At 34.3% G+C, this 19,487-nt stretch overlaps 2 protein-coding genes and 1 pseudogene across 13 annotated transcripts; 1 reads left to right on the top strand and 2 right to left on the bottom strand.

Moving 5' to 3' along the window:
- Positions 1–2,196: 2,196 nt before the first annotated feature.
- LOC147382454 (protein FAR1-RELATED SEQUENCE 5 pseudogene) lies at positions 2,197–3,167 on the bottom strand (annotated as a pseudogene).
- A 1,600-nt stretch (positions 3,168–4,767) lies between these two features.
- On the top strand, positions 4,768–12,411 carry LOC147382455 (diacylglycerol kinase 5-like). 11 transcript variants are annotated; one of them, XM_086428257.1, is made up of 10 exons: positions 5,718–5,857; positions 5,944–6,035; positions 6,949–7,197; positions 7,280–8,036; positions 8,882–9,014; positions 9,128–9,229; positions 9,333–9,416; positions 10,748–10,864; positions 11,010–11,370; positions 12,063–12,411. In XM_086428257.1, the coding sequence occupies exons 4-10, from the start codon at positions 8,020–8,022 to the stop codon at positions 12,074–12,076; spliced, it is 828 nt and encodes a 275-aa protein (XP_086284383.1). In that variant the 5' UTR covers positions 5,718–5,857; positions 5,944–6,035; positions 6,949–7,197; positions 7,280–8,019; the 3' UTR covers positions 12,077–12,411. The 11 variants fall into 11 exon arrangements, with proteins under 11 accessions (XP_086284379.1, XP_086284383.1, XP_086284385.1 ...); XM_086428259.1 differs by having other exon boundaries at positions 7,343–8,036; XM_086428261.1 differs by having other exon boundaries at positions 7,496–8,036.
- A 2,401-nt stretch (positions 12,412–14,812) lies between these two features.
- LOC147382456 (uncharacterized) lies at positions 14,813–18,950 on the bottom strand. 2 transcript variants are annotated; one of them, XM_086428858.1, is made up of 2 exons: positions 16,702–18,950; positions 14,813–15,264 (listed from the first exon to the last, which is right to left on the bottom strand). In XM_086428858.1, exon 1 carries the CDS (start codon positions 18,883–18,885, stop codon positions 16,714–16,716), a length of 2,172 nt encoding a protein of 723 aa, XP_086284984.1. In that variant the 5' UTR covers positions 18,886–18,950; the 3' UTR covers positions 14,813–15,264; positions 16,702–16,713. The 2 variants fall into 2 exon arrangements, with proteins under 2 accessions (XP_086284984.1, XP_086284983.1); XM_086428857.1 differs by having other exon boundaries at positions 14,813–15,272.
- Positions 18,951–19,487: the final 537 nt, after the last annotated feature.

Here is a 19,487-nt window from a genome sequence, read left to right on the forward strand (position 1 = left end):
AAAATGTTTTTGACAAACGAGTTTGTCTGTTATGTTTGAGAAAATTGATGCCAACAACTTTCATACATAGATATATTAAGGTGTTTTGAAAGCTTGACGGGAACTAATTTATCCATTTTAGTAAAAGTTGTGCTACTGGTGCCTATTATATACTCTCTCCGCACCCACTTAAGTTTTTTTTTTTTTTAAAGAAAAAACAAAAAAAAGAAGAGGAAATTACACTAATATATACCCTCATCAAATTACTCTCCATACCCACCATCTTCTCCACAACCTATTGAACAAAAACCTATTTCTTTTTCTTCTCCCCCTCATCCCTCTTCTTCCTCTCTCTCTCTCTCTCTCTCTCTCTCTCTCTCTCTCTCTCTCTCTCTCTCTTTATATTTATCTCATTTTGAGTTTTGTAAGAGGTTGAATTAATGAAGATTAGGACTTCGGGTTTTTTTCTTCTAAAAATATTTTTCTTTTAATCTTTGTTTTTCTTTTTTGCATTTAATCATCAAAGAAAATGGAAAACCCACAATTAAAATCTGCAAATTGAAGATTTCGAATTGAAGAACTCGGAGTTCTTTTTACCGTTCTGATCAGTAGGTTCAGATTGAACTTATTTTAGTAAATATGGTAGGTAACTATAAAACATAACTTCCTACCAATCATTACAAAATCATTTCAGTGGGAGTTTACAGAACCAAAATTTTCTCGTGTAATCGTAACACCTCCAATCGCTATCTATCGAATCTATTTTGTAATGTTCAGTAGGTAGCTATTGAAGAATACCTACCAAATCTTCTTAAACAAGATTAGGCTAAACCTACCAAATAATAGCTATCAAAGAATGTATAAGTGCTCTCAGTGGGAGTTTACAGAACCAAAATTTTCTCGTGTAATCGTAACACCTCCAATCGCTATCTATCGAATCTATTTTGTAATGTTCAGTAGGTAGCTATTGAAGAATACCTACCAAATCTTCTTAAACAAGATTAGGCTAAACCTACCAAATAATAGCTATCAAAGAATGTATAAGTGCTTCGGTAGACTCCCATAGAAGTGGTTTTGTAATGTTCGGTAGGTACCTACCGAATTTGCTAAAATAAATTCGGTCTGAACCTACTGAACATAATTGTAAAAAAACTCTGAGTTTCAGAGTTTTTTTGTTTCAAAATTCTCATTTTTGAAAGCTTTATTGGTGGTTTTTTTCCATATTATGTGATGATTAAATGCAAAAAAGTAAAGAAAAATAATAAAAATAGATTTTTGAAATAAAGAATACCTAAAACCTAATCTCCATTGATTCAACTTCTCACAAACTTAAAAATAGATGATTTTGAAGAAGAAGAACAACAACAAAAAGATTGAGGGAGAGAGAGGGGTAGATGTTGAAGAAGGAGAGAATGGTTATAGAAGATGGTTTGGGTTTTTCGATCAATAGATGGAGAAGATGGTGGGTGTATGGAGAAGGGTAAAATTATATAACTTCCTCTTCATTTATTTATTTTTTGAACTTAAGTGGGCTCGAAGAGCGTATATGATGGGCGCTAGTAGCACGACCCTTTTAGTAAATCTCCAATATTGACTACCAATGACATAGTGTAATTGTTGCATATGCAGGGGTGGGTTCATTGGTAGATCCCACGCACTTAGGAGATCTTCTACACCAATAATTCAAGATTTTTATCAGTCTAAAACATATGACCATACATGGAACCCCTAATTAGAGTTTATTTGAAAAAAAAAATCGTATTTTAACATTGGAAACATTACATTAAATGGTGTGCTTCCTAGAAGAGTTCTTTTGATTTTTCTCATTCCATGAATATTTTTTCCTTCTTTATTTTTTCTTTTGGGAGCTGCTATTGGCACTCCAACTTTTATTTATTACACATTGATTAAAAAATGAGTGAATGATTGATAATAAGTAAAAGTTGGTGTGCCAATAGAAACTAATTCTTTTTACTAGATTTTTTAGATATATGAGCCTAATCATAATTGTAAGGAACCATTGAAATTGTTTGAACGAGTGTTATAATGATTTGTAACGTGATTATAATTTGAGCCAAAACTTTATAAAGTTTGAAGAGTGTGTTTTGCATGTGATAAATAGTTTTAGAAATTGGGGTGTAATAAGTAAGTAGGGTTGCCAATACCAGTTCTTTCTATTTTTATTTTAATTTTTTATTTTTCCATTTGAATAGGGAATTATAATGCCCATCCTATATTTTGTCGTGACTTATTTTCTACTTCCCTTTCTTTCTCCCTTCGACTAGCCATGACTTTTGAGTATTGATCTACAAATTCTCGAAGAATAACAGTACTAGAAAAATAATCCTTAAAAAATTTATTGATGATCTCGCTTTTTTGTGTTGTGGTCATACCCACACAAAAATGATCACGAGCATATACTTGAGCCCATTTTTTACGTAACTTATATAACCTTTGCAGCCACTCATTATCTCTCAACTCATAATCTTCAAGCAACCTATCCCAATTTTCTTCAAATTCTTCAATTGTTTCTGAATCATATATGCATTTCTTAAATTATTGCGTGAGTGATTTGGAATCGGTGAATGCTTTGGATAAGTGTTTTGCTGCATTTTGATAAATGTGTCATAAACATAATCTGTGATGCATTTCTGGGAATACAATAGTAATAGCATTTGCGATCGCCATAGCTTGATCTGAAAATATAGTCTTTGGTTTTTTTTCCTCTCATCGCTTCTAAGAAAGAATTAAACAACCAAATAATTGCCTCAGTTGTTTCACCATCTAACAAACCACATCCAAAAAGAGTTGTTTGTCCATGATTTTTAATACCAACAATTGGTGCACATACCATATTATAATTGTTTGTTTGAAAACTTGTATCAAAATAAATAGCATCACCAAACAACCCATAATCACGTCTGGACTTTGCATCACAAAAGAAAACTCCACTTATTTTGTGTTCTTCATTGGTTCGAAATGAGAAAAACAAAGTGTTTGTTCTCTTGTTTCTTTTGCTTGAAATAATCAAAGAGGCATTGTGCGTCACCACTCTTAAAAAACTCAACATGTGTTCTTTGAACTAGATTGTTGCAATCAAACTGAATGAAATTAAGATTTTGGGCCCCTCTAGCTTCTGCACACATGTAAGAGAAAATCTTTGATTGTAGAAGTCCCGATGAATACATTTTTTTATAAGTCCAACTTACAAAGGCTCTATATGTCTGTGAGACCATAATAAATGTGATCTCTTAGGCGGAACAAGTTGATGACTATGATTCACTATGAATTTGGTCACTAAATATTTTTCGTTAAGATTGAGTATCATATGAAATACAGCTGGGCATTGAAATCTCTTATTTTATCTTCTCTTTTCTGGTGTTTTAACTTTTCGGTAAGAACCTTCAACAGAATAACATAATGTTTCGCTATAAATCTTTTTTGGGATTAGATTGAACCTTACTTGTCCTTTGCTTCCTCACACTAAATCCAATTGTTCTAGCATACCCATTATAATAATCATTTGTCTCTTCTACAGTATCAAATATCATTCTAACAAATGGACCTACCTGATCATTTGCATCTTCTACTCCATGATTACGAAAATCTTCATTATGAAAATCCAAACGTATATCCTTAGAATCATTGGAAGAATCATCATCACCAATATCAAATCCTTCTTATTGTATCAAAGACATAATTAAAACTCTTTCCTTTAACAAATTCTTCTGGAGTATTGTATTGAACTTTTTTCTTTCTATTTTCTGTAAGATAATATATCATCAAAAACTTCTCGGTGACAAATATATTTTCTAAACATAAAATTTATTGAACAAGACTGAAGTAATTGTTTATGATTAAGCTTATGTAGAATCTAAAAAAAAATATATTTAAGTTTATTGAACAAAATAAATTGAAAATATATTTAAAAAATTCATTAAATTGAAATTGCTAAAAATAAATTAGAAAAAAACATATAAATGAAAAAAAATAAATCACACACTTACATAGGGAGATGATAGTATTTAGGGTTTGAAAGTAAGAGAAGTGCTTAGAAGCATAGAAAAACCTTAATGAGAAAATATTAAAAAAAATTCAATAAATTAAAATTTCTAAAAATAAATTTAAAAAAAATATATATGAATGAAAAAAAATAAAATCACTAAAGTAGGAGATGATAATATTTAGGGCTTGAAAGCAAGAGAACTGCTTAGAAGCATAGAAAAACCTTATTATTGAAATCTTGCTTAGAAGTATAGAAAAACCTTGTCTCTTCTTGTGATTAGAAAATGAATCGTTTGGAATTCCTATTGAAATATTGTTATTTCAATTCAAAATATTCTTTATTGGAGTTTGTGTAATAAGTACTTAAAAATAAAAATAAAAAAAGGGTGTGCTCAATAAAGAATCCCACAAAATTCTCCAATAGGATTAAACGGTTAAATATTGTTATTTCAATTCAAAATAATTTATTATTATTATTATTATAATTAAGAGTTTTTGGACAAACTTTAGAGGGCTGTGGTGTTGGACTGCTGATGTGGTGATCCATTTTAGCCAAACGACCCTTAGTAAGAATTAAATCTTACTATGTTTGTAAGGGAAGTGTTTTCAATATCATATTGAAATCTTGATATTTTAAATTTAAAATCATTGTGTATAAAATCCTGTTGGAGGTATGTGTAATTAGTTAATAAATAAAATCCTTTAATAAAAAATAGAAAAAGGTGCATTCAATAAAAAATGATACAAAATCCTCCTATAGGATTAGAAGTTATATTTGGTCACTGAACGGTGCGTCAACAAAATCGCACTCTGCTAAAGGGGAGCTATACTGTTACTAGAATTACGTCTTTGTCTATTTGACAACTTCCAGTGACGCTCAGATTTTGACCGTCGCTATAGGGCTCTTCGTCTGAAACGAAAACAGCCTCTTCGTCTCAACCTCGATCTCTTTATCTCTCATTTCATGCTCGAAAACGAATTTGATGATGAACCATTGATTCTCTCGGTCTCCTCATCTTTATATTTTCAACGATCGTTCTTTGCAAATTTGCTCACAAAATTTATTCTTTTTGGCTATTAATCTCATCTACTGTTCTTTTTCATCGATAATCAGAGAAATGGATTCGTTTTCTTCGTTCTTTCAGTCTCATTCGTCTTCTCGTAGCAGATGGAGTTACGATTCCCTGAAAAATTTCCGTCAGATTTCACCTGTTGTTCAGAAATATCTGAAACAGGTAATCCCCTCATTTTCAACCATTTTTTTTTAAAGATTGTGCTGCAAGTGTTTGATTTAGATTTAACATTTTATTTCAGATCCATGTCGGCCCGTATGTTATGGTTTTATGTGTTAGATTTATTCAATTTGCTGGAATTTCGTTTAGGGTAAGGGTTAGGGCTTGATATTTGTTGAAATCTTTCTTTCGATTAATTTGTGTATTTTGCTAGTTAGATCTAATTAATCTGTGTGATTTCCACCTTTCTCTTGCCGAAATCTGTTCTAAGTTTTAATTGATGTGCCTTGGAACCGAGTTTGGGATTAGGGTTTGATCTTTATTTCAATCAGAATCTTGAAGTCTTGCTTTTGATTAATTTGTATATCGCTTTAGTTAGATCTGATTAATCTGTGTGATTTTCACATTTTTTCTTTCCCAAATCTGTTCAAGTTCTAAATAATGTACTTTGGAACCAAATTTGGGGACTTGTATCTAATTAGTTTTGATTCTTGCAGGTTTATCTCATGTTATGTTGTGCTCTGATAGCTTCGGCTGTTGGTGTTTACATGCATCTCCTTTGGTGTATTGGGGATTTCCTCACAACTGTAGGATGCATCGGAAGTATGATTTGGTTACTCTCAACTCCTCCATATGAGGAGGTAAGCTTGTTATCTTGCTTTTTTGTCACAATTTTTAGTGTTATGAGCTTAATTTTTTAATTTGTTTTACCTTTCTTGATGTATAGAAGAAGAGAGTCGCTCTTCTGATGGCGGCAGCACTATTTGAAGGGGCTTCCGTTGGTCCTTTGGTTGATTTGGCTATTGAGATTGATCCAAGGTATCTTGAGTCCCTTTGTTTGTTTGTGGGATTGATCTGATAGTATAACTAGAGTTATAAGTCTACTTATAAAATATAGGAAAACATACCTTTTCTATCGATTCAACTGAAAAATTATCAAAAATCATTAAATTCGTTTTCAAGCTTGAAATGAGAGCGAGAGAGAGAGATGATGCCTTTGTTACTTAAATTTGTGTATCCACCACAACCATCTCTCTTCATGACAGCCATGTCTGTAATCAGTTTTGCTTCATTAGCGAACGCTGGTTTATCAGAGATAAGAGGCAAACACCTTCAGTAGTCCAAGTTCTGGAACACTAATTCTAACCAAAAGTAGACAAAGAGATGAAGATCTCTAGCAGAATCAGCATGCTTTCTCTAGTTTCCTACAATTTAAATGCTCTAGATCAAGTTTTACGTGTAATTCATTTGAGGTAGCTAGACTCTATAAAATATGTAACAATTGGTATCATTAGAGCTTAGATTGAGCTTTTGAAACATGGGCTTAAAGCCCTGTTCACCTTTTTTTTTTTTTTGCTAAGAAAACAAGATATTTTATAATAAAAAAAAAAAAAAGATATATGAGGGGGCATACCAGACATAGTAGTTTGTCTTGGGGCGTTTGGTTCAGATTCTAGTTTCGACAACACCCCTCCAGAATCATTGAAATCAAAGGTCCCAAATCGAACATAGATCATGAGTGAATTTTATGCTAAGTCATATTTCCTATAGTTTTCCCAATTCATTGTGACCATGGAATGCATATCCCGGTGTATGATTTGATAATATTTGAACCATCTTGCTGTCCGAAATTGATTAAGGCTCTTATATTGCTCATTCATGAATGCTCAACCGATTGGATCCTTGCCATCAAAGCATTGAAAATCATTTAGTATATTTATGGTATGTGTAGGCATGATATATGGAGCCTTGTTTTTGGAGCACATTCCAGAAAAAATCAGCCCCATGAGTGGGGCCCAGCATGTAGTTGTGGGGCTCTTAATCAGTGAGGCTTTTGATTTCATTGTAAAGTTTGCACAGATGATCACTCATATAACAAATTATGTAGGTGACTACCCCATTGCTTTTCAAGCTGATTCCTGCTGTTGTACATCTTGGAGTGTTCTTGGGGTGGTTCTCCCCCGACGGCAATCTTATTGAGGTAATCTCTCCTCTTGTTTTGATATCTATTCTGCATGCACACTTAGTTGTTTGTATGAAAGGGACTTCATCTACTTTCACAGGTTTCATTTTATCCTCGCCTGAGTTAGTCTTTAAAGTACTTTGAATACGATTTCGACTTCCAGATTGTATATGAAGGAGAATAACATTCGCACAGAGAGTGCTCTGCATATTACTTTGATGGTCGAAGACTCATGTTTCATGAGTTAAAAGACATGAACCAAAAATGGAATTTGTCCGTCTTTACCTGATGGGCTTCTTATTACTCTGGTGAATAGGTGCCTAAGAGTGCAAAAGCAGTAGACTGAATTGACTTCTTGTTACCCATCACATTTCCTGACCAACTGAGTGAGCAACAAAACGAGATGAAACTGCAAATGTAGAACCAGTAGGATCTAGTTGCCGGTAAACTTTGATTGATTTGAAGCTTGGACTCTGGTTCTAGTCATCTTCCTGGTACTTTGCCCCTGATTATTGTATAAAATTGTTTCCACCCTGTAATTTGAGTTTTTTTTCCCCTCTAATTTGATGGGTTTGTTAAACCTGTGTTACTTAGATTCATTATTGTAAACCGAACCAAACCGCGAATCAGTACATAGTGAACCAGTTCACAGTTGGGTCCTATGGGTTTGGGAAATACAGCAAGTACTAACAAAACTTGAATTTTTTGGTGATTTATCTCCCTGTTTTCAAGCTGATGACATGCCAAACTTGGGTGGAGAAGCACCTCTACTTTCAACTAAAATGCCTTTTGGTGTCGTTCATAATACCTTGAGCTCTAATTAATGCGCATAGATGGTGGATGTCTGCACCCCATTTGTATGTTAGATCGACACTTGTGTTTGTTATGCAATATCAAATTCATGTATTTTTGTCTCTCTTCATCCATATTAATGTGTATCTCTTTAGATATATTTAAGAGTTGTTTGATAACAATAACAGCTTGAGCAACTGTAGAAATCATTGTAGCCACCACCACGACATTTCTTTTTTGTACATTCTCATAGTTTGAATCCTCTATCTACAATTTAAACCAGACATAAATTCAATATGCCTTTGGTGGATATCTCAAATACCCAACAACTTATAGTAATTCAAAAATAAACAGACAATTCAATTCTATGAATGTAAAAATTCAAAAGAATGTTAATATGTCCAACTAAACAAACAATTTGTAGAAAACTTAAGAGAGTATTATTTTGATCTGATTATGAATGATAAGTAGTTGATATTTGTGAGGAATATAACAAATGCATAGCTGTGATTGATATTAAAAGAAGGGAATTGCTTCCTAGTGAGTGAAAGCATTAAGTTGAATTTTCATGGAGAAAACATAAAAGGCTTCACCAATTTATTTTGGTATCCTTGATGAGGAAGGGTACTTTTATTTACCCAAACATTAGTGTTTTCTCTTCCAAAAGTTCTTCCGCACTAATGCTAATGAAATTTAAATCTAGTTGCAATGGATTTTGGTAATGGTTGAATTTATTAAACCAATTTTGGCCAAATTATCCTCACAATATATTTTCGTGACAAACTAACCTATTATTTTGTTTTGTAAATCAATGTATTGTATTTTGGCCTTGTTCCTGTTGAAGCCTTATTTTGTTTGATCTTACATGTTAACTTAGTTGTCAAAATATAATTACATTGATTCATGACAGACATCAACATCATGGACCTGCAATCAGTGTCATCGAATGCCCAAAGATTCACTCAATGAACTCAGGAATTCGTGTTTTAAATGATTTCCTATGTGTTAACATTCCTTGCAATGCTTGTGACAGCTACTATCAGGTAGTGTAACTATGAATAATAACTGGTTTTCAGGCATCTTTTAATTTGATTTATATTTTTCTTGTATCTGGTCACCAACATATGTTGGACATTTGATTTCCTGCTTTATATAGGCCCTTGGGTGGCAAATTGTGGCTGCGAAAATTGGAATGCAACGATGTGTTGCATCATCACAATGGTTGAATGAGAAAATTTCTCTTTCAAGATATGCACATGTAACGTGATGTTTCATATTGGTATGCTTTATCATATAAATTTTTGTTTGATTTGATTGGTGAATATGAAATTATTGCAACCATTTGTACATTTTTGGAGCAGGTACCCTTGGGGAATTTCAAACTTGATTGGCTTCAATTCATAGCTGATATCTTTTTTTCCAGAGTATTGTCTGATCAACAACAGGTCAGCTCTTATTCTATCATTTATAATTTTTTTTTCCAAAGAAAGTTCTGTTTTCTTATTAAGATTGGGGAAAATATAGCTATTTGAGGACCGCAGAGCATGTTTAGTTCTTGGAGTTCTCGTTTGGGCTCTCTCTCTCTCTCACACACACACGCACACAAGTTCCATCTGTACAATGAATTTTCCATATCTTGAAGACCATCCTCACTAAATTTCAATCTATTTTGACATTCTTAACCTCATTAAAAGTTGGCTTCTATTTAAAACATCTTAACGGTTTATTTAAACAGATAATTTAAGCTAGTTTTTTTTTTTAGTCGGTATTGTTGGAATGGTTTGATATTTTTGTGTGTGACAATGATCATCATCATGAGATTGACTTGATGTACAGTTGGATCATCTAGAATGTTATCCCTATGGCGCAAGCAGGAGTACAAATAAGAAGTAAGAACAGAAAGTGTGGGCACTCCTGCTTTTTGGATTCATAAGCCACATGATCACATGATAGTAATTATCATGCTGAACAGGATAATAATTATCATCCATTTATTTTAGCTATTTCTTCTAAAATATTATTTTTTCTCTATAGTGTAATTTTCATTGATTTTCAAAAAACGAAGGAAACTTGATCTACCTAGGACAGAAGAACTACCGAAAAAACATAAAAAAGATATGTTACTTATCTCTTACAACCACAGGATGCCATCTAAAAACTAGGTCCTCATTACTTTAAAACCAATTCACAGAGTTTACACTTGCAGTGATGTATTTGATTGGAAAGTTTGGAACTATTTCGTAAGGGGTGCCTTTTAATAAATTGTTCATCACTTTAAAACCAATTTTAGAAGATAATCTTCCAGCATGCCTTGACAACTAGACTTCTCTTCATCTATTGGATCTCTCTCAGAATCAATTGGAAGGAAACATCCCTTCATCCTTGTTTTATGTTGGTTTGTTTTTCTGAATTTTCCTTGTGCACTTACTACGTATGTTGTGTCTTTGGCAGAAAACTGATAACACTATAACAAATGCACTTCCCTTTTACATTGTTTGCCACTGTTTGAAATAAGTAATTCTCCATGGTTTGGTCATCTTACCAACTTTATCTGCCTATAAACATACAAAATCAGGTCGATTGTTTGTCTTAACCTGCCTAGCTTTTCTGGCGGACTAAATCCTTGGGGTACACCAAATAGGAAGAAAGAGTGAGATGTGAGTTCTAATTTGCAAGTTTCCTTTTCTTTCTATTTCAGAGAGAGGAGCAGAGAAACGTTATTTTGCTGCCAACACTCGTTCATTGAAATTTTCTTGGTGTATCATGTGATCTACAGAGAGACTTGATGGCACAATTTGTTGATGATAGTCTTCATGAGGTTGTCGGTTTTAGGAAGGCTTGGCATGGGCTTGTTTTACTTGCTCCCAAGGGACATGGAATTTGTCTCGCTCAGGTTAGAAATAAAGGTTTTTTAAAGTCATGTTGCAGTCCTATCCCAACACCAATATTTTACCAGTTAAATCGGACCTACTGCAATAAAATCTATGTATACAATCTGTTTAACTGTTTTATTTTTTATTTTTTATAACCGTACTTAGGCAAGCCGAATCCGCTTTGAATTTCACAAGGGTGCAGCTGATCACACCTTCATGAGAAATGATGGGGAACCATGGAAACAGCCTCTTCCAGTGGACGATGATACTGCTGTTGTCGAGATTTCTCACCTTTGCCAAGTCAACATGCTTGCCACCCAAGACTGCAGATCCAGAAGTGTGTATGATCCCTCTACACCTAGCAGTCATCAAGGAGATGATGAGGATAGTAACGAAGAAGACTCTGGTGAAGATTGGGAAGAACGCAGAAAATTTGGCGCAGCAGATACTTTTAGAATCCTGACAATGTCAGACATTTCTCAACTGAAAAACCTATCCTTGCCCCCTCCAGGGGATCTTGAGAGTGGTATGGTTAAAATTTACCTTTTTTTATTCAATTAAGATGGATTCTATATTGTCTAGATCTCCACTACTCTCAAAACTGTAGCACTTGTTGCTTTCGATTCTCTCATCTGATTTTGCTCTCTAGAAAGAAAAAAAAAATGTTAATTTTTCTCATCTGATGGATTCTATTATCCTTGAAATGTGGCATCCAACTATTTTAATTCACATCATAGACAAATAGTTCATAGATAACCCAAAATGATATCACAGTGGAATCAATGCTCTTTCGAAAATTTAAATGAAAAAAAAAAAAAACCTTCTAGAGGGATGGAGTTCAAAGTCATTGTAATAGATGTTGAGGATCTTCTTCAAGCTTTTGCTTCTTGCCTTTATCTTACACTTCTTGTGTGTATTAGTGTTGGATTTTTGCTTCTGTACAAGTATTAAAATGAATTTTATTCGGTAAAATCTAATGAGATGGCATATCATTATTTATTTAAAGATGCAAAAACCAATAGATTTGTACAAGCATTTACTTTTTATGTTTGAGCTGCATGTTTTCTCATTTATGCTTACTGCAGCAATTGATTTTCTATATTGCATATATCGTGTCAACTTGTATATGATTGCATTTCCATCTGATTGGTCCACGTCGTGTCAAAGTTATTTTGTTTTAATAAATTTGTTTTATTTACCACACTTGTTTCAACACAGGTATTGAAGCTTGAACCTAGCAATGTAAAAGCGCTTTTTCAGAGAGCCGAAGCATACATGGAGACACTTGATTTGGACATAGCTGAGTTGGACTTGAAAAACGCATTTGAGATCGATTCTAATAATGGGTTCTCGATAATTTTAAATTGTAGACTAGAATTTGGATTGGTGGTTAGATTTGCATAATTATTTGATTTTACCTTCTAATAATAGACAATTTACCGTACGTGATTTAGAAAATAGTTAGATTTATGAAAGTTGAAGATGAGGGGCATTTGGGTCTTTTCATGTTGCTAGATGGGGTCTAGGTTATCAATTTCAAAATAAAGGGGTATCTCCAAATTCAGTAACATGTGAAAGGAAGGGGGGGGGGGCGACGGCCTTTACCGTAGCTAAAGATTTAATAATTTATTTTTCAAAAGATACCCTATAGCGACAGTCCGCGACCGTAGCTAAAGGTCTAATATGTTTTTTTAAATAAAAATACCCTATAATGATGACCAATAGCGGCTTTCGTTACGAGTCTCATATATTACAATATTTGGCCGTTGATAATACATATAGCGCTGGAGGTTTTAGCGACGACCATCGACAAGCTAGGTGGCTGTTGTTATATGTATTTGCAACGATTTTCCCTATAACAATAGTCAGCGACCGTCGTTATATCCCTATTTTACTATAGTGATTCTTTTACTGGAAGAAAGTAATTATAATGTTATTTCTAATTGCCTTAACCATTCAGGCTTATGTTGAATCGATGATGATGAATCTATCTAGAAACGATTGGAAAGTTCGCACAACTGTTTGATGGGATCAAAGAAACTCACCCAAATGAATGATGATGAATCTCTTATTAGTTGAGGTTATCAATGAAGGAATGCAAATACAATTAGAAAGATTGGGTTTTGCAAGCAGGGCATCATGTATAAGACAATTGTTGGAATTACTAGCAAATGGAGTTATGTCTGATGTTGATCCTCATGTGATTTTCAAAAGGTTAACATTAAAAAAATAAAAATAAAAAACAGAAAAAGAAAAAAGAAACCTAATAATTTTTATCTTCAACGAATTTTTTATCTCGTTCTTTTGATCAGTTCTTGTCTGACTTACATGGTTTATGTTCCATTGTAGAAGCTTTTTTTTGTTGGATTTCCAAATATTGACATGTATTGGTGCTAGGCCTGACCAAATTAAGCAAGTTTGGGCTTGATTGAGCAACTATTGAACCATGGATATTGATTCATACTAAACTAGTGTGGTGACAGGCCTTTGGTGTTTGTGTTGAGTGAGGCATTGTCATTTCATTTTAAATTGTAGTCATTAGAGTTGTGATGCCTAATCCAGGGATAAAATTCATATTAGGCTCCATATTCACCTCCGTCACCTAATTCTCTAAACCGGTTTGTTCCTTCACATTCCCCTTTGTGCATATTTCAGTTTGCAACCATTGTTGATCTCTTTGACATGAACATTGTATGTTATAGAGCTGATGTGGTCTCAAATTTACACAATGCGATAGGGTTGACCTTGTGGGCTAGCTATAGTAGGAGGAAATAGTCAGTTCTTCTCATGGTATTATTGGTAGACTCATAAGATGGAGAAATAATCTATGGTGTTGGTGCTAGACAAATAACCTATAAAATTTTCAATTCATGAGCTGGGTTCATGAGGGTGTAGGTTGTTATACGGTAGATACCTGAGAATGAACAAAATGAAATTTGACCGAGGTTTGTGTTGAACACAATATCCTTAAGACAATTTTGTTCCCGCAACTTGGTGCTCACGGATCAATGAACAATTGTCTCCCAGGATACCACGATCACACGTGTAGAGGTAGCACTTCAATCTACACGTCTAGCGAACCGAACGCTAATGTTGTACTCTCAAATAATGCAGACGAGAAATCAGGATGCAAGCAATTTAAAACAACAGAGAAGAAGAGAAAAATTTTAATTAGAAAAACTCAGGTTGAAATGACCTATTTATAGAATTTTAAGAGACAAGGTGTCTCTTGGGAAAAGATGTTTCTAAGAGACATAATGTCTCTTGGAAAAGGAAACGTGTGTCTTTTAAGAGACAACCCCAAACCAAAAGATGTGTCCTTACAGAACGAACAGGCACCCATGGAAATCAAGAGATGTGCCCTTTCAAAATCAAAAGATATGCCCTTTCTAAATCAAGGGGTGTGCCCCTTCAAAATCAAGAGGTGTATTCTTTCTGATAGGAATAAAAGGGGTTGTTTGGAGTCGATTTGTCATTCACCCCAAATAGATTTTTGACAATTAAAAACATGAAACTATTCTCTTTGTTGAGAAGAATAAGTTTCCAAGTGGTCCCGCCACAAATAAATAATGGGACCCACTTAATTCGTAGCTCAAATAGACCCACTCGATCATAAAAATCTGGAAAAACTGCAGATTTTTCCAACATAGGTGTTGTAATATGAAAGGGAGTATGAGACCTATTGAAGTATGCCTTCCATGACTCGCCTTAGCGGTCTTGATTAATCATGTGTAACATTTAAAATGTTGAATCCAAGAATATTTCTTTTAAAAAATTCAAAAGTTTTACTAAATTCCATATATATATTTTTTTGATCATTCTCAAAATTCTAATACTAGTAGAAATCCTCGATATATCTCTTTGGAGATCTTAGCTAAGTCACATTTCCAAATATTAAAGGCTCAGATCTCTCTATTGATCTTGTGGTTTCCATCCAAGATTGACTCAACAAACCACAAACACACTAGGATCAAGAAGATTTCTGTAGAACAACTGAATTGCATTTATTCTTGAATGTAATTACAAGAGACTTAAAATAGGTTTAAAGAAAATCATCGGAACAAATCCTAATCAGAAGCAAACTCTTTAACTCCTAATTTTCTCATCCTAATCAGATACGTGACAAAATTTTGTGAGATGATCTTGTGTAGCAATATCCCACAACTTATTAGAATACATCTTATCTAACACATTATTAACTTTACAGTAACTTGAAGAGATTGGAAGGAAGCCTTGATGGAGCAACAGTGAGGGGAAAGACGAGGAGAGGAGCACTTGGGAAAGACGAGGAGAGGAGCACTTGCTGCTAGTGTCAAGAGTTATTGCCACTTGAGGACGAGTGGAGGTTCTTGAGCCACACCTTACTCTTGGGCACTCGAAGGGGTCTCATGCATGCCTAGCTTCATAATCTCTAGCACTTCTATTCATCTTGCATGAGAACCAAGAGAATAAAAGTGTTACAAAACAAGAAAATACATCATTTGAGAAAAAATTATTATAAACATAATAATTAGTACAGAACCCATAATAGTGTGTGAATAGTGAAGTGATCACCAAAACAATGGAATCGATAAATAAAAAAAACCTAACATTTATGTATCAAAAAATCTACCAAGACTGTTAAAACTAAAAGATTAGTTCTGTTGGGTTCACAACAGACCACCATGCTCCAATTCCAATGTCTGTGGCAGCGCACAGAGGTCCTTCAAGTTTTGAACCCAAGACATGGTGATAACTTTGGTACTATTTGAACCTAACCAATACACCAAAAGCATCTAAGCAATAATGGCATGGAAAGTTAAGCCCTTCTGATTAGGGTCATGCAAATTTCACATTAAGATCTCATAGATGGATACTGTACAATAATTTACTAACTGAACATATATCCATCATGAAAAATATGATCAAAGTCAAAACAGAGAACAAGAACATTTTGTTCTCAGAATAAACCCATGGTTGGATTGAGAAAACATGATTGGAAAGCTAAATTGGAAGCAAAACTGATTTTGAAACCAAAACAAGAACTACTTTACAATCAAACTATTTCAACAATGGAATCTAAATACCCAAAAAAGATCAAATGCACAAATGTTGGTTCATGAGAAACTCAAAACTGCAAAACCTACTTTCCACATCAATGAATGAAAGATAAAATGTTACTCATGGTTTACTTATAAAATAAAGAGGCACAGATGAAGAAAAACCACTATGCATAACCTATAATTCAAAAACCAATCCTAAAAAACAACCAAATTACTCAAATAACTGTTGTCTATTGCTTTGATAGAAGCTTAAATAGTGCTAGAGATCTGAATATGTTTGTAGGCTCAAGCCAGCTAGTTCAACCTGACAATTAGACTCCAATAAGAAACATAAATCTTTCTAACAAAATGTGAGATATGTGTTATGTTTTCAAGAACTTTCACCTCAAAATTCTTGCAACAAACCCTTTTAAGCAATTAATCCAATAATAAGAAGCTTAGATAACTTCTAGAGGAAATCTTGCTAAACCAAAGTTGACTTGGTAGAGTTATGAGTTGATTATAGCTCCTAATTGAAAAATAAACTGTTCAAAATAATGATCCTTCAGATAAAAGTAGAAATTTGTTCATCTAATAATACCAAATTAATAACAGCTAGGGGGTACTTGGCTTAGTGGTAAAACTAGTGGTAGGGGTTTGCTCCCTCTAGTCTTGTGTTCTAAACTATATGACTTCTTGATTTACCCCATTGCACATTAAGAAACTTTTGTGGGGTCAGGGCATGCGAATGTTCCCATTCCAAAAGGGATGTGAGAGACCACTCGATATTTTGAAAGAAAGACTACCAAATCAAAAAAAAAAAAAAAAGTACTTACATTTCAAGTTGTTCAAACAATTTCTTGAATTTCATCATCTTCAATCACTTGACGGCCAACTTCTGCATCTACATTGTCGTCCACTAGTTCGATATACTGAGCATCATTTCTAGGAGTTTGAGGGGTGATCAAGCTATTGATACCAATTCCATCAGGAAATGACCAATGAACTTTAAATTCTACCGGCTCAAGTTTACAAAAGAATTTCAAAGCAAGTCTTGCTCTTTCTTCACATTGTTCAATAGGGCTCTCAACAAGATGCTTGAATGTGGAAAGTGGGAGTTGAGAGAGGAAAAAGTGCAAGATGTCCACAAATAGCTGCTCCATGTGACCATGTAGCTGGCTGATTGATGTGTAGCTTCTAAGATGCCCAAGTTCCATGATAAAATAATAAATGGTATCCATTTCACGTTTTAAAAGGGTTTCTTCTTCAAACATATCACTTGTATGCGTACTGGATTTCACTTTTAATTCTTCAATAATCTCAACTACAGAATGTAAGTGATCCAATTGAGGTTGAAACTGAGACTCCCCATCCATAGATTTCTTAAATGATTGTGAATGAATTTTTTTTACCGATGGTTTAATGATTTTCCTATGGAACCAATGACAGGTGTTGTCCCTATTCATCCATAATTCTTTTGCCATTACACGCCTCATTTTATCATCGTAATTTGTGTCATCCATTTGCTTGTCAATGAAAGAAATGACTTCAAAGGCTTCATCCAATGTATGAATTAGAGAAGCACTTAAGTTATTTGGTAGCAGAATGGTGGCCACTCTTACAAAAACTACCACTAAAAGGCTAGATACTTTGTTTTGATGTACAGTGGATATCTTTGTGGCAATTGACTCTTGAGATGGGGTTTTTTGGGAAAGTAAATGGATGAGATGAGTTGGAGAATCCCTTTTATATTTTACCATCTGCATTGTTAAATCTTCCTCACAAATTCTTTGTATCAACTGTTCCGTATCCATGTAATCAGTGGCGACTTCATTGTTTCTTTCTTCCCTAAAACAGAGTTTAGTGATTTTCCTCATAAATATTGAAGGTATCTTAAACATCCAAAATAAGATAAGAGCCAAATAAGCAATGACAGCGTTCAGTATAACCAATACAATTTTCAGATTCCTTGTGCTAATTTGAATGATGGTTATGAAACCCATTCTAGAGATTTTAAAGAATGATAGAATGTGGAGCTTTGACAAAGAGGATAAAACCCACAAAGGCCAAGTGTCAAGCTTGGAAAAAGCAGATAAAACATGGAACAAAAATGTTACTTTGATTGTTTCATTCATAATAGATTTTAATGACAAGAACCATCTGAATACAATGGCTATACTTCCAACAAGGACAGTGAGAATCTGAGTAACAACCACAATCCACATTGACCATTTATAATCAGAAACTCCACATCGAAACTCTACCCCCATACGAAGAAAGGACCGTACTGCAGCTTCTGATAGAACTAGTGCACAGACTACAGAAAGAATGGGCATAGAAAAGCACAATGGGGATTCAAGGAGTTCCAATTCAGGGTTACGATTTGTGCAACTGGATATGTAAAATGACTTCAATCTATGTAACATAGTTTTACTCTCGGAATTTTGAGGGTCACTTTTTTTCAATAAATCACCAATTTCAGAAGAGGTTGAAATATTCCAAAGGACACCATAATCAAAACTGTCCCACAAAGCTCTGAGCGAAAGTAGCATGCACAACATGACTATCACATGTTCTACAATGAACGAGAAGATCACACCAGTGACAATTTGCATACAAACATTGACAACAACAGTTACTACGAAAATGGTCAAGGAGAACATGTTTGAAAAGCGTTCAGAGTCACTCTGAGTAATAAGAGAAAGGGAGAAAAAACTTGTAGAAATGCAAATTAAGGCAGTACCGCTCAGTTTGGATAGTTGGTCCTGAGCAGAAGGCATTGGAGTGGTGAGATCTACCGGGAGTTTTGAAGCAATTGCAAGAAGAGTGAGTGTAAGGGAATTGATAGAAAAGAACCGACATGGTATCCATGGCTTCCCATGACGTAATCCATGCAATACATCACATATCATAAATATAAAACATACCGAAGTACCTGCTGCTATGTAGAGGCCAATTATCGGCAGTGGAGAAGAATACCGATCACCAGAGGTTACATTGAAACAAAAATGTTTTTCCATTTTGCCTTCTTTGTGTTCAATAGATGAGTTCAGTCATTCTTCTTCTCCTCTTAATAAATGGTTTAGAATAGGTAGTCCAGACGTGTTGGGTGTTCTAACCGCTGATTATAAGGGGACATGAGGGACCCACAAAGTTTGAAAGTCCACAATGGTAGCTGGTGGTGGGTTTCCTTGTTTTAATAATGAAAGAAGGAAAATGCAACCGACGTTTTTGCTTATTCATTTTATGTTTATAGGCTATTAAGACTCAAGGGTCAATGGGAGATAGGATTGATCTAATTGGGGATGGGGATGTGATGAAAACAATTGTTAAGACCCAAAACACTTAGGTCATTCTTCTAAAACTAGTCCGAGACAGAGCAAACTCGGGTGTCTCTTCTCAGTCATTGTTCTCCTCCTCGTAATAAATGGAGCCATGAGGGACTCACAAAGTTTGACAGTACAATGATGGCTGGTGTTGGGTTGTTTTTATAATGAAACAATGCAGCCGACGTTTTTGTTCATGCATTTGATGTTTACAAGCTTTTAAGACAAGGGTCAATGGGAGATACGATTGATTTAACTGGGGATGGGGGTGTGATGAAAACAATTGTTAAGACCCA

This window comes from Akebia trifoliata, chromosome 16 (assembly GCF_017979445.1).
Source record: "Akebia trifoliata isolate Shusen 1 chromosome 16, ASM1797944v1, whole genome shotgun sequence".
Classification (NCBI taxonomy): Eukaryota; Viridiplantae; Streptophyta; class Magnoliopsida; order Ranunculales; family Lardizabalaceae; genus Akebia; species Akebia trifoliata.